Source organism: Hyaena hyaena, unplaced genomic scaffold, assembly GCF_003009895.1.
Source record: "Hyaena hyaena isolate Hyena2069 unplaced genomic scaffold, ASM300989v1 scaffold_2, whole genome shotgun sequence".
NCBI lineage: Eukaryota > Metazoa > Chordata > Mammalia > Carnivora > Hyaenidae > Hyaena > Hyaena hyaena.
Window position 1 is genome coordinate 6,229,090 of NW_024080634.1, and position 15,049 is coordinate 6,244,138.

At 47.4% G+C, this 15,049-nt stretch overlaps 1 protein-coding gene across 1 annotated transcript; it reads left to right on the forward strand.

The window, feature by feature from the left end:
* Positions 1-1,350: 1,350 nt before the first annotated feature.
* On the forward strand, positions 1,351-14,617 carry RIPPLY3 (ripply transcriptional repressor 3). Its single transcript, XM_039229754.1, has 5 exons — positions 1,351-1,433; positions 2,474-2,540; positions 7,911-7,978; positions 10,876-11,123; positions 14,595-14,617. Exons 1-5 carry the CDS (start codon positions 1,351-1,353, stop codon positions 14,615-14,617), a joined length of 489 nt encoding a protein of 162 aa, XP_039085685.1.
* The last annotated feature ends 432 nt before the right edge of the window (positions 14,618-15,049 follow it).

A 15,049-nucleotide genomic window follows, 5' to 3' on the forward strand; every position in this document is an offset into this window, starting at 1 on the left:
GGGGAGGGTCAGAGAGAGAGGGAGACACAGAATCTGAAACAGGCTCCAGGCTCTGAGCTGTCAGCACAGAGCCCGACGCGGGGCTTGAACCCACGAACCGTGAGATCATCACCTGAGCCGAAGTCGAAAGCTTAACTGACTAAGCCACCCAGGCGCCCCTATATATATATATTTTTTAATGTGGAAATATTTTTATCTCTGAAGTTCATTGCTTTCCCCGCCCCCACCCCCCATTAATTTAAATCACAAACACCAAGCTCCCGAACGGAGTCAGTGGGGCTCCGCGAGCTGATGCAGAGTAAGCAAGGGACCCCCAGGCCAGGCCCGCGGCCTTCAGGGTTCGGTCGCCCGGGCAACTGATAAACCAGCGTCTTCCCGCCGGACCCCGCGCTGGTGACGGTGGCGGCCGCGCGCCCGCGTCCCGCTCCAGCCCTGCAGCCCGGGGGCGAGTCCCCACGGCCGGGCAGCGGCGGCTCCGGGCTCACCCAGGCGCTTTCTAAGCGCGGCCCCCGGGGAACCGGAGGGACGCCCCACGCGCCCCGATGCGGGGACCTTCCTTCCGCCGGCCCGCGACGGCCGGCAGCGCGCTGTCTTCCCGCTCTCCCTGCGCGGCCTCCCACCGCCTGGAGGCGTCGCCGCGCCTCCACCGCTCCCGCTTCGCTCCGCGCCGTCGGGGCGTCCCGGGCGCCCCAGCCCCGCAGCCAGGGGGGTGCATGCGGGTCCCGAGACTTCCGTAGCCGCCCCCCCCCCAACTGCGCTGCCGCTTAAGAGCTGCGGAGGTGAGATCCTTCGGAAACCTGGGGACCCAGACGCTCCCGCAGCAACCAGAACCCCAAGGGCCGCGGGGAACCCTGGAGGGACGGGAAGAAACCGGGGACCCCTCCCCTCCCGCAGCGGGCGGGGGACACCCCCGGGCGAGGGTCCGGCCACCCCTCACCCGTAAGGGTGAGTTCCCCGCAGAAGCACACAACCCCCCGCCGCCAGCACGCGGCTGCTTCCCGAGTCCCTTCCCGCCGCCCACTCCCCAGGCTTCCTCGCCCCCGCCCCGGGCGACCCTGGGTTTCCTTTGTCCCCTCCACACCCCTGCCCCGAGCTTCCAGAGTCCTCTCCAAGGATAGTCCCCCTGGAACCCCCGCGCGGCGCCCCTTCTGGACCTTTCGTCGTCCCCTCCCCCTCTCCGCCTCCCGCGCCCTCCCCGCCCCCTCCTCGGTTTCCCCGGTCCCCTCCCGCCCCGCCCCCGTTTTTAAACCTGGCGCCGAGCGCACTGGTAGGTGAGCGCCCTCGCCCGAGCGGTTAGAGGCGCGGCCGAGTCGCGGGCGCCGCCGGAGGGGCGCCGGCCGTGCGGGCACCATGAGACCCGAGGCGGCGGCCGGAGTCTGTCACGGCCCCGCCGACGGTCCCCGGAGGCCGCCGCCGCCGCGCGGGCCGGAGAGGTGAGGGTGTCCCCGCGGCGCGACGGTGCGGGGGGCGCAGAGCGGGGTGCCCCCGCGCCGCCGAGCCCCCCGAGCGCCGGGCGGAGCTCGGGAGCCCGACGGCGACGCGGGGCGAGTCAGGGACGCAGAGTCCTCTGGGTTTCGGGGTACAGTGCCGAAGTGTGGAGGCCCAGGAGAGCCCCGCGAGGAAACGGGCCGACGCTCCCATTCGTAGCTCTGAAATTCACAGGGGTGGGAACGTTCAAGTCTCCGGGCGTCGGCCTTACAGGGGATCCCCTCACAATGACTGTCACAAGCTTGGTGACGGTCTTTGCTGGCCCTGTGCTTGGGGCTCAGCCCTTTCAAGGTAGTGCCATTAAAATCGAATTAGCCCGGGAGCGCCGTGCAAGGGGCTGGGTGGCTAGGCAGCCTGAGGGGAGAAATCCATTGGCCCCTTTTGCACCGTAGATCCCTGTGGAATCTGTTTGCAAAGTCAAGATCCTTCAGCAGCGGGGGTGGTGCGTAGAAATGAATGAGCGACAAAGTAGCCAGCCACAGTGGGGAGTCAAGGGAAGAAAGCAGGCCGGCCGGGGAGAATTCCCTCAACTCCTGGGACCTCTGATCATTGCATCAGATTTGGGACTTCTCAAAGCCCAATGAAGGCAGAGAACTGATAATGTGCAAGGAGAAAAAGAAAAAAGAACCCCCCCCCCCAAAAAAAACGGTACTGGTTTATCCACACACTGAGAACTGGAGAGAACTTTCTGGGGTATCCTGTGATCCTTTCTCAGGCAAACCTTAGAACTGATAAGAATGATAACTTTTACGATATTCTTTTTAAAGTTTATTTATTTTGAGAGGGAGAGAATCCCAGGCGGGCTGTGCGTGGTCATAGCAGAACCCCACGCGAGTCTCAATCTCACAAACCGTGAGATCATGACCTGAGTCAACAACAAGACTCGGCTACTTAACCGACTGAGCCACCCAGGTGCCCCTTAACGACATAATTTTGAAAGACAGCAGAAAATGCTGGGGTTCATCTCTGGTCCCTGCCTTTCCAGCCCCACACCATGGAGACCTTGGATCCTGACACCCCAAGAAACTGAGCTGCCCGGAACTGGAAGGCGGGTAAGGGTAAGGCGGGCATTGTGGTAGCCAACAGTTCAGCCACAGAAGGTGGCACCAACTCAAAACTGGCCATGTCCCCCCCTCGGTGGTCTAATACAGAAGTGCCTGTGGGTTTGGGAATGGGAGCCTGGGTGAGCCCGCTGTTGATCAGACCTGAGTCACGTGAGTGGGTTGGGCTCCTACTTGCTTCTCTTTCTCTTTTAATGTTTATTCACTTTTTTGAGAGCGAGATGGAGACAGTGCATGAGTGGGGGAGGAGCAGAGAGAGAGGGAGACACAGAATCAGAAGCAGGCTCCAGGCTCCGAGCTGTCAGCACAGAGCTGGATGCAGGGCTCGAACCCATGAGCCTTGAGATTGTGATCTGAGCTGAAGTTGGGCACTTAGCTGACTGAGCCACCCAGGCGCCCCTGCTTGCTTCTTTCGCGAAAAGCAAAGCCTAGCTATGTCATAGTTCTTTCAAAGGCATTATGAGACAAAGAAAGGGAGATTTCTTTTATGTTGTTTTCTCCCCCGTGCAAACCAGCAAGTAGAGAGAGGGGAGAAGGCTTCCTCTGTCTGCCCCCCCGCCCCCCTCCTTTGAGAAAGGCTGAGGGTTCATTACTGCCGGGCTGGTACCACAGTGCAAATTAGGGCAGAGACCAGTCTGGGGTGCCCAGAAGTTGCTGTTAAAAGCCCACCATCTGGCCCTTTCTGAAGCAGGTTTGCTCATTTCTGCAAGCACTCCTGGGGTAATTCATGTTGTCTGAGCAAATACACTTCAGCTGAGGGCTTCGTGGGTAAAGATTAATCTCCACCTCTATTCTTTTGTTTCCTGCACTGGTAACTAAATGGCTTTATACTTACTGCAGTAATGGCTTGCTTTCATAGACTTTACCTTTCCTTCTTTAAATCTTCAAATGTAACTTGATGACTTTTATAATGCTAAATTACTAATCAGGCTAGGAAGGACCGTGTATTTAATTTACATAACATGTGGTATATGCTATGTGTGCAGTTATTTATAATATGATAAGAAATTCAGGTGCAGGAAAGCTGACCTTGGGCTGTATTTGGTATCCAGACTACTTTATTAAATTAGCCTGGATAATGGAAGTTGTTCATTCAGTTACTACTATTTAAAGAATGAAACAAATACAATCTATATCAAATTAATGAGGGATGTGATTTTGTAGCTCAAATTAGTCTTAAATACATGCAATATCTAAATAATGGAAAACAATTTCATCGTTCGCATCCGAGCTGAAGTTCTTAAATATAAGATTTAAGAGGTGCTTGGGCAAGGGAGAAACTATAGAAGCTTACAATTCTGCAGTTTTTTGTCAAATAAAATGTATATGGAGCAGTTGTTGCAAGCATTAAAATCCTCTAAGTAGCACACTGCTTAATTAAGGCAGGTGGATTTTTTCCTATTCTGATGAGAAGGCTATCTGTGAGAAAAAGGAAGATTTCTTGCAGAAAATTGTTAAGCTGTAGTTAGCATGGCGTGCTGGATAAAGCAGGTGTGTCCATGGATGGTGGGGGTACCTTGCGGGGGGGGAGGCTGCAGCGCACGCCGCCCTGTACGCCTGCCCAGCTCTTTGCAGAGCCCAGTTGGCGGGGCGAAGTCAGCGGGCGGCCTGCGCGCGGGACCGGGAGCCGGAGCGAGGTGAGCGCAGCCCCGCACCGGGAGGCCCCGCGTCCGGCTCCACAGCGCCCTCTCCCGACAACGCGCGAGAATTCCTTGGCTCCAGAGCCCTGTTGTGTATTTCTCGAGAAATTGTAGGGCTGGATTCGAGGCCCTGTGCCCTGAGCAGTGGAGTCACCCTGACCCATTTGGTGTCCCTGCCTCCCCTTGGGAGCTCTCCTGCCTGGGGAAAATGAACGACAGCCTAATCCTTTGTTGACCTCTGTTACATTTCTCTCCGTGCCACTTGCCGACCTTGCAAGGGAGGGAATTCCCTAAAAGGAGAGGATGTCCGGTGATCTGAAACGAGGTGGGCCCGTCCTCCCATCTCACATCTTCCCACACCTTCGCTTTGTCAGAGCCAGAGGCGACATGGGGAGGAGACTGGAGACCCTCATGAGAGTCTCTGCTTGTATTTCTTTTCTTACTCTTAAGGACACACACCCATTCACAGTCCTTACCCTTATACATTTCTGTTCACCTTGAATTATCTAAGTGTGAATGTTGGGACATTTCTGTCATCAGAAAATGATCTTTAATTAGAGGGTATTTGTAGCATAAAGTTCTTTATTTTATTTATTTAGTTTTTATTTTTTCTTAGAGAAAGAGAGAGCGTGAGTAGAGGAGAGGGGCAGTGGGGGAGAGAGAGACAGAGAGAGAGAGAGAATCTTAAGCAGGCTTCACGCTCCGTGCTGAGCCCGATGTGAGGCTCGATCCCATGATCCTGGGACCATGACCTAAGCCAAAATCAAGAGTCGAGTGCTCAACTGACTGGGCCACCCAGACCCCCACCCAGTCCCCCTGGCATAAAGTTTTTAAAGTTGTGTATGTTCGTGGGTAAAGTTTTACAGTTTTTAAAGGTGTGTTGTATGTTTCACAGAGTCTGGTTAGAATTACTCACTTTATTTTGTTTAAACTTTTTTACCATGTTTATTTTTGAGAGAGAGAGAAAGAGCGTGGGGGAGGGGGGGAGGGACACAGAGAATCCAAAGCAGCTCCAGGCTCTGAGCTGTCAGCACAGAGCCTGACGTGGGGCTTGAACCCACAATCTGTGAGATCATGACCTGAGCTGAAGTCAGAGGCTTAACCAACTGAGCCACCCAGGTGCCCCTAAAATTACTCACTTTAAAGGAAGCTGTTTTTCTGTACTACCACTGCCTTGGTGTCGGCCAAAGTGTGTGCAGTGTTGCGTTCGACACTACCATCACAGGATATAAAATCGCCTGTGACAGCCCAGGATTACTTCCTGTGGTAGAGTGAGCAATTAGGGCTATTTTATAAAGACAAATAAAACTTAACACAGACATGATTCTCTGGAGTCCTCAAAAAGTAAACATTTTAGAGAAGATTTTGCTCAAAGAGCCTCATTTTCTTTCCCTAACTTAGCTCAGCACAACATATTGTAAAAAATATGGTTGGCAAAATTTAATGACATTTGGGGTGCCTGAGTGGCTCAGTCAGTTAAGCATCCAACTTTGGCTCAGGTCGTGATCTCAGTTTGTGAGTTCGAGTCCCGTGTCAGGCTCACTGCTATCAGCGCAGAGCCCACTTTGGATCTTCTCTCTCCCTCTCCCCCACCCCCCTCATGTGCACCCAGGTGCACTCTCAGAAATAAATAAGCATTAAAAATAAAAATAAAAATAAATATATATATATAATGACATTTTTTCACAAAGACCACGCACATCACTGTAGGACGGAATGATGTGATGATCGTTGATGGCAATCCTCAAAGTCCTTCCTTGTCACACTCTAGCAGATTTTGTCTCCCTCTCCATCTGGCTCCTCCTAAACTCCATGCAGCCCAAGGGCTGGGGTTTCTGATCCATGGCGCCAGCCCATTTCAGCTCACTTTCAGGCTGTCCCCAGATGGTCTATCCCAAGATGCCCCACTCCCGCTTTCCATAGTAACCCTAAAGCTTTCAGAGCTCTAACATCAAATGGCAATTTCTGGCTTCTCAGCCCCTTAGATAATCTGGCTACGGTTCAGGCCAAATTCACTGAGATTCAGGACCTCACAGAATGGGCAGAATGGGGGTCAGTCCTGGACAGGAAGTGTGTGCCTGTCCTTTATCTCCTTAGCACCTACTCTGGTCACAGCATGGACAAGCCTGGCACTTTCTCTCTCCCTCTCTCTCTCTCTGCTTGTGTCTTATCTCCATCGATGTTGCCCTTAGTTGCTCAGACTAGCGTCCTTTTCCTCCACTCCTGATATCCAAGTGGTCACAGGGTTTTTTGAATACTACTGAAGTGCCCTTGAGATCCATCTTTCCTTTCCCTTCCTGTCGCTGTCCAAATCTTTATCACCTCTTGCTGGGTGCCTCTGGGCCTTTACCTCCCCAACCTAGGCTATTCGCTGATCCCAGGGGCCACCACTATTCTTAAAATACAGATCTGACTGTTGAACTCCTGGCTTTAAAATCCTGGCCATGGTCTTCACTGCTGCCTCCAGAATGAAACCAAGACTCAAAAGTGGGTATTCAAGGTATCCTGTTATCAGGATTCAGCTTCCTGTTGGAGCCCATTTACTAACACAGCTTCTCATTCATTCCTCACTGTGCCCCTCACCCTTCCCCACCTGTGCCCCTCAGAATTTGATGCTCTTCTCTGCCAGGAATGATCTCAGAATCACACATTCAAATGCCACTGAGATCTCTCTGTCAGACCTTCCATGAACTGTTTCCTCTTCCCTGCTTAGAATTGCTGACGTCTTTCTATATGATGCGTTATAGGGCAGTTATTGGCTGTGTGTGTGTGTGTGTGTGTGTGTGTCTTTTCCCATTAGATTTTTTTTTAATATTTTTTATTTATTTCTAGGAGAGAGAGAGAGACAGCATGAGCAGGGGAGGGTCAGAGAGAGAGGGTGTCACAGACTGAAACAGTCTCCAGGCTCTGAGCTGGCAGTCAGCACAGAGCCCGACGCAGGGCTCGAACCCACGAACCGCGAGATCATGACATAAGTGAAAGTCGGACGCTTAACTGACTAAGCCACCCAGGCGCCCCTCTTTTCCCATTAGATTTAAAAGCCTGAACTGGGGAGGCCTGGGTGGCTCAGACTTAAAGTCAATAGGAAAAGACCATCCAAAGAGACAATAGGCAAACAGGTGATTCAAATATGAGAAGGAACGCCTGAGTGGCTCAGTCAGTTAAGCATCTGACTCTTGAATTTGGCTCAGGTCATGATCCCAAGGTCATGGGATTGAGCTTGAGATTCTCTCTCTTTCTCTCAAAAAAAAAAAAAAAAAAAAAGCCTGAACTGAAAGACTGTGTGAGATTGGACTCCTCTTTCCATCCTTAAATCCCTCACAGTGTCCAGGACATCACTGTCAACAGGAAGAGGAAGAGAGACTTATCAAATACTTACTGTTAAGGTGTTGGGGCGCCTGGGTGGCTCAGTCCGTTAAGCATCCAACTTTGGCTCAGGTCATGATCTCTCAGTTCTCAGAGCCTGGAGCCTGCTTCGGATTCTGTGTCTCCTTCTCTCTCTGTCCCTCTCCCACTCTCCCTCCCTCTCCTCCCCTCTCAAAAATAAACATTAAAAATTTTTTTTGAAGAACCACAAATACTGTTAAGGTGTTTAAATTGTCTCTAAAATCGGATTGGTACTAAGAAATGCAGACCACTTAGATTGTATTTTTTAGAATTTCAGGATGCTGCTTCAGAGGTTCCTTGACTATGTCTGTGTTTGATGTGTCTGTCTTTACAGCTTGAACCTGGTGGTGACCAGCAAACTCCTGGATCAAAGGGTGCCTTTGGGTTTCAGCATCCTGTAAGGTAACATGACTTCACAGCAAGAAGTATATTATTTGTTTTTAATAGAAGCATAAATATGCTTTAGTGTCTTCAACTGTGTACCTTCTCAACAAAGTGGAAAATAATTCAGTATATTCTCCTATATTTAGTTCTTATCCAAAGGAGCTTCAAGAATATTTTCTTGGATTTCTGGAATTCATTCATTCATTCATTCATGCATTCATGCATTCATTCATTCAGTGTTCCAGTTGCAAATTGGATTGACCTCTTTCCTTTATGCCTTTTGTTTATACCTCTCGTTACATGTTATGTCTTGTGTTAATTTTTTAAAAATGCTTATTTATTTTTGAGAAGGGGAGAGGCAGAGAGAGGGGGGTACAGAGGCTCCCAAGTGGGGCTTTGTGCTGACTGCAGAGATCCTGATTCGGGGTTCAAATCAACCAACCATGAGATCATGATCTGAGCTGAAGTCGGATGCTTAACCAACTGAGCCACCCAGGCGTGCCCCGTCTTGTGTTAAATTTAATTGGATATGAATTGTCTATGTGTATCTGCTTATTTACTTAAGTATTTAAGTACATTTCTATTTTTTTCCCAGGATATAAGTTAGCATATTGTCTAGAGCAAAGTAGACCTTCCAAATATGTGTGTGACTGAACAAGGGATTCGGTGGATGCTTCTCCCACCGTTGGCTTCTTCCGCCCCCTCTGCTCCCATGAACCTTCCTGATGGTGATCGGGACCCTCACTTCTGTATCCCTCTCACATTTCATCCATTTTAGGCAGGTGGCTCATGCTCAGGATTTTTAAATCTGTGTCTCTGTCTCTTTCTCTCCCCATCTCTCATTTCCAGCAGCAATTCCTAGTCTGTACCACTGCTTCTCATCAAAACAGTTTTACCCCGGTTATCCTGGAAGATTGGAAGGTTTAGTAAAAGCCAAAGATACTAATGGCTAGAGATGCAATTGAGAACCCTTCAGACTGGCCAGAGAGTGATTTCTGGAAAAGGGAAGGTTTCCTTGGGTCCCTTACACCTGTGGTCTTTATTCCCCATAGGACTGGGGAAGCTTTAACAGTACAGACACTGAGTGGCTCCCCTCAGAGTGCTGGCTCATTTGTTCTGGAAAAGGCCTAGGTATCTGTGTTCTTACAGTCTCCCAGGTGATCCCAGCATGCATCGGGGATGAACCTGCCACCCTCTCTCACGCCCTGAGAGCGTCCACTGCCCCGCCCCCCATGGACCTGCCGCCCACAGATACTCTGCTGCTGCTCCCCAATTTTAGTTTCATGAAAAATGCAGCAACTGGGGAGGCGTGCATTACGAGTGAGCGCGCAACTTTATTTTATCTGTTCGTTACAGCAGATTTCAAACTTACACCAAAGTGGAGAGAATGGTACAGTGACCCCGCCCCCCACATGCCTGTCACCAGCCTCCATAATTATCAACAATCTTCAGATCTGATGGTGCTTATCACCTTCTCCAATCAACTCTGCAGGGGTGCCCCGCTAGCTCAGTCGGTAGAGTGTGTGACTCTTATTATTTTTTTTAAATATTTTTATTTATTTCTAGGAGAGAGAGAGAGAGAGACAGCATGAGCAGGGGAGGGTCAGAGAGAGGGAGATACAGACTCTGAAACAGGCCCCAGGCTCTGAGCTGGCAGTCAGCACAAAGCCCAAAGCAGGGCTCGAACCCACGAACCGCGAGATCATGACCTAAGAGAAAGTCGGACGCTTAACCGACTAAGCCACCCAGGCGCCCCAGTGTGTGACTCTTAATATCGGAGTTGTAGTTTCGAGTCCCACGTCGGGTGTAGAGATTACTTAAAAATATAAAAAAAAATTAACCAGCTTTGCAAACAAGTAGTGATCAATTGATAATCCCTCTCAGTTCTTCAGAAGACCTCAGGGAAAAATGCAAATAACTTAGTGAGTGAAAGGCACAAGAATGAGAGATTCTGGGGAGAGTGGGGGTATGTTAAGTACTTTTCATGTATAACTGAAATCCTAAATTCTACCAAACCTGGATTTAGAGGCTCCAAATGTATATATTTAAGTTATTTCCTTTTCTTTCTTCTTTCCTTCTTTCATTTCTTCCTATTCTTTCAACTAGACAAATAGCCAGGGTTACCATTTTCTGTACTGGCAAAGGGAGGAGCCCACCCCATCACTTCTCTATAGCAACATCCAGAAAAATTAGCTGCTTCTCTAGACCACGGCCTCAAGGTCCAGTTTCCTCCAGGGCCCAAAGGGCCACAACATTCCCCATGCTTAGGGGTGTTAGGGAGAGTGGGACGGACGTAACCAAGATGGGACATATATTCTCCAGGAGAAGTCAAGTTCTCCATTCGATCAGAGTGAGACCCTTCATCTTGAAACTCAGTGTTTGAATTTCCTCTTACCTTCCTGGAAGCAGACCTTTTCTCCTGTGTTGGTCTAAATTGATTTGCTCACTCACATTATAGCTCGTTTCTGAACTGGTGTGGGGTTCCTCACCAGGTCTCTCCACCTGCCCACAGTGTTGTGCTCTGGTGACTTAGAAAACACACCGTGGGGCCCCTGGGTGGCTCATTTGGTTAAGTGTCTGATTTAGGCTCAAATGATGATTTCATGGTCATAAGTTCAAACCTCATATCGGGCTCTGTGCTGATAGCTCAGAGCCTGGAGCCTGCTTTTGATTCTGTGTCTCTGCCTCTCTCTGCCCCTCTCCAGCTCACAATCTGTCTCTCTTTCTTTCAAAAATAAATAAACATTTAAAAAAAAAAAAGAAAGGAAGGAAGGAAAGAAAACACTCCGGGCACAGTGAAGGCAAGATCAGAGAGGGAGATTGGGAGTTAGCTGCTTCTAGGAAAGGGGACCCTCTAGATGGAGTTTAGCGTTGTTTCAGGGTGATTAATGGTGTATTTGTTTCTTAAATATTAGACTTTATTTACCCATTTCAAAGCGCCGAGAGTATCTGCAGAGTTCTGGGGAAAAAGTGCTGGCCAGTTTCCCGGTACAAGCCACAATCCACTTCTACAACGATGACTCCAATTCAGACGATGAAGACCAAGAGGAAGAAATCCAGTCTTCCAAACTTCAGTGCCAGGAGACAGACGGTCAGGCGGAGAATGGCCCGGGGGGGAGGGGCAGAGGCCAGCTCACAAACCTGGGACACAGTGGCCTCGGTGGTAAGGGTCCACTCCCTCACAGTGACTCTCTGTGCCCGCCACCCAAATAAATGGAGTCTCTGTCCCACGCCAGACCTGGCTCACACGCATGCTTGGGGACAGCTGTGGCAGGACACCTTGCATTTCCCCTGGTGACGGGGTCGGACACTATCTCTGGCCAGGACTCCTCTCTCAGCAAGAACTTTGCTTTTAACTTTTCCTTCTCTGGGAGATTCTCTTTGGACGCTCACGTACACCGTTGAGAAAAGGATTGTAGGATCGGAGAAGGTTTGTGTTGACCTGGGTTGTTATCAGATGGGACCAACTTTCACAGCACTGTTTACCATTGTCACTGTGCCGTCAAGTGACAGATAATTCCAGTATAGGTTAATAACCCACCTGTGCCGCTCCCTTAACCCCGGACTCATTATTTAGCGATTTCTACTTTTGTAAAAATGATGTAGATGTTGTCCCAGGGTCGATGTGTTTGCTCAGTGGCATTCTCAAAATATTTATGAAAAAATAAATAAAACTGAATAATTTCCATAAAGTTAAAGAAATTTTAAATGGATTTTTAGGAGACAATTCTGGATAAAAATGTACGACTCTTGTCTAAGGGCTGAGTGTATGAATATATGGAGAGAGGAGCTTTAACTCTTAGCTGGGGGCTGGTTTGGGCTTGTTACTTGAATAGAATGACACTGTTTTCAATCAAATTATCTAATATAAAATTATTTTCATTTCTTAAGTATTTTGATGATCAAATGAGTGTAGTCCACGAGTTTCTTACTTAAGTATCTTACATGTGGTTGTTTTCCTGTATATAGTACGTCATATAAGTCTATACTTGAAATAAATATTTTGAAAGAAACAATGTTTGATAATCACCTTTTTTGTGTAAAATAATTTGCTTGTAGATTTATTTATTAAGATAGTAATCTCCATACCCAATGTAGGATTCGAAATTATAACCTGAAATCAAGAGTGGCATGCTTCATCCACTGAGCCAGCTGAGAACTCCATGTTTAAGACAATTCTAGATTTCATTAGTGCCTGCTTTAAAGTTTTTAAAAGTTTGTCAGAGTGTTTTCACATTTAACTCTTTAAATGATATTAATTGTGTTTAAGAATTAAAAGAAGTATAAAAAGAATGCAATCGATGTGCAAAAAGTCTATTAATATTAAAAAAATGGAATTGGGGCATCTGGGTGGCTGAGTCAGTTAAGCATCCGACTTTGGCTCAGGTCATGATCTTGCGGTTCATGGGTTTGAGCCCCGCTTCGGGCTCTGTGCTGACAGCTTGGAGCCTGGAGCTGCTTCAGATACTTATAAAGTACACATTATATGGAACCATTTGAAATTGCTGGTGTTGGGCTGTTTTGAACTGCATTTCCTTTCAATTTACAAAAAAGGAAAAAATGTCGTTTTCCACAACCTACGTTTCTCCTTCATTTTCTGCAACAGCTTCCCTAATAATGATGTAGAAAACAGAGATCACATGTGGTGCCATCTCTATACTTTTTCTCTGGAATCTTTAAAAAATTCAAATCAAAGCAGCCCCTCCGACAATGGTTACAATTAGCCAGATTTCCATGAAATATGTTATTTTGAATAAGTAATTTATGGTTCAGGCTGCCTTCTATGAGACATCTTAGAATGTCACATAAAGTGGCTCACAAAAAAAATAGCTCCTAATGAATGTGATTTTGGAAACAGAATCTTGCAAATAGCACGGGCTGAAGCATGTTGGAAACATTTGTACTTTCACCCAGGTGTAGGGCAAGCCTCCCACACTGGGTAATTTGCTGTAATTTGTTTCTTTGCGTCTCCCGCACATTTTCTATAAGTCTTCCCGCTGATTTGCCAACAAAAGAATACATTTCACTGTGTGGCCATATTTCCTGTTTGCTATTTTAACCACTGTTACTGCGGTAGGAAGAAAAAGTATCTTCTCCAGTGCTCCATCTCTTTCTGAACATCTGTATTAAACAAGAAACTGCAAAATAATCTAAACATTTATCGTTAAGTTCGGTGCAATTTGGTGGAATGCTAGATTGAGGTTCACGTGATTTTAAACATACCAGTATAATCTGAAGTATCATCTGTGCCTTGTGTGAAGTTCAATGATCATGTGTAAATAACCCAATTTTTCTTCTTGAGAATTTCAATTATTTTTTTTGCTCACTTCCTATCAAATCTCTTTATTTGTTATGTGGCTGAACATGAGCTTGTAAGAAAAGCAGAGGGTTTTAGGCTTGTCATTTTCTTGTGTTTTGCTTGTGCTTCAATTACCTGTATTATTTTCTTTTTTTTTTTTTTTTTTTTAAATATTTTTTAATTTATTTCTAGGAGAGAGAGAGACAGCGTGAGCAGGGGAGGGTCAGAGAGAGAGGGAGACACAGACTCTGAAACAGGCTCCAGGCTCTGAGCTGGCAGTCAGCGAAGAGCCCGACGCGGGGCTCGAACCCACGAACCGCGAGATCATGACCTAAGCGAAAGTCGGACGCTTAACCGACTAAGCCACCCAGGCGCCCCACCTGTATTATTTTCAATCCAATTTCTTGGGCAGAAATTTTTTTTATCTATAATTTACATACTATAAAACTCAATTTTTAAAAAAGTTTATTTATTTTGAAAGAGAGAGAGAGAGAGAGAGAGAGAGATTGAGACTATGAGCAGGGAAGGGGCAGAGAGAGGAAGACAAAGAATCTCAAGCGGGCCCTGCTGTGCTAGTGAAGAGCCCCACACTGGACTTGGACTCATGAACCGTGAAATCATGACCTGAGCCAAAATCAAGACTCTGACGCTTAACTGACTGAGCCATCCAGGTGCTCCTAAAATCACATTTTAAGAGAACAATTCAGCAGTTTTCGGTGCAGATTCACAGAGTTGCATAACCACCCCCCACTACCTAGTTTTAGAGTATTTTCATCATTCCAGAAAACCCTACCATACCCATTAGTCCCTAACGGTCACTTCAACCTCTGTCAACAACGAATCTACTTTCTGTCTCCTGGATTTCCTTTTATAGGTATTTCATGTAAATGGAATCACCACTTGTGGCCTTTTATGTCTGGCTTATTTCACTTAGCATCATGTTTCCAAGGTTCGTTCATGATGAAGTGTGTATCAGAGCTTTGTTGGATTTTATGGCTGAATAACGTTTTATTGTATGGATATACTTCATCGTATATACCCATTCATCAGTTGATGGACACTTGGATTTTCACTTTGGGGCTCTTATGAATAATACTCCTATGAACATTTGTGCACAAGTTTTTCTGTGGACATAGTATTTTCATTTCTCTTTGGAATGTGCCTAGGAGTGGAATTCCTGGATAAAATGATAGCTTTTTTTTTTTTTAACCTGAGAAACTGCCAGAAGTATCCAAAGCAATTGCACCATTGTGCATTCCTACCAGCAGTACATGAAGGTTCCAATTTGTCTACATCCTTGATTATGCTTGTGACCGTCTGTTTTTCTGATTACAGCCAGCCTAGCGGATCTGAAGTGATACCTCCCTGTGGTTTTGATTTGCAGTTCCCTACTGATTAATGATGTGCACTTCTCGAGAGCTTACTGGCTATTTGTATATCTTCTTTGGTGAAATGTCTATTCTAGTCCTTTGTTCATTTTCCTACTGGGTTGTCTTTTTCTTGTTTAATTGTGATAGCTGGGCAGAATTATTTTTACTTTTAGTTATTTGTTTATTCATTTAATTTTTTAACATTTATTTATTTTTGAGAAGAGAGAGACAGAGTGCTAGTGGGGGAGAGTCAGAGAGAGGGAGACACAGAATCTGAAGCAGGCACCAGGCTCCGCACTGTCAGTACAGAGTCTGATGAGGGGCTCCAACCCGTGAACTGAGAGATCAGGACCTGAGCCGAACGAAGTTGGACACTTAACTGACTGAGCCACCCAGGTGCCCCTGCGCAGAATTATTTTT

What these genes read in the sequence shown, in the direction of transcription:
- RIPPLY3 (XM_039229754.1), top strand. Translation starts at nt 1,351, where the DNA reads ATGAGACCCGAGGCGGCGGCCGGAGTCTGTCACGGCCCCGCCGACGGT. An exon ending in GGGTTTCAGCATCCTGTAAG is followed by an intron (nt 7,979 to 10,875) that starts GTAACATGACTT and finishes CTTAAATATTAG; the next exon opens with ACTTTATTTACCCATTTCAA. An exon ending in GGGACACAGTGGCCTCGGTG is followed by an intron (nt 11,124 to 14,594) that starts GTAAGGGTCCAC and finishes TTCTGATTACAG; the next exon opens with CCAGCCTAGCGGATCTGAAG.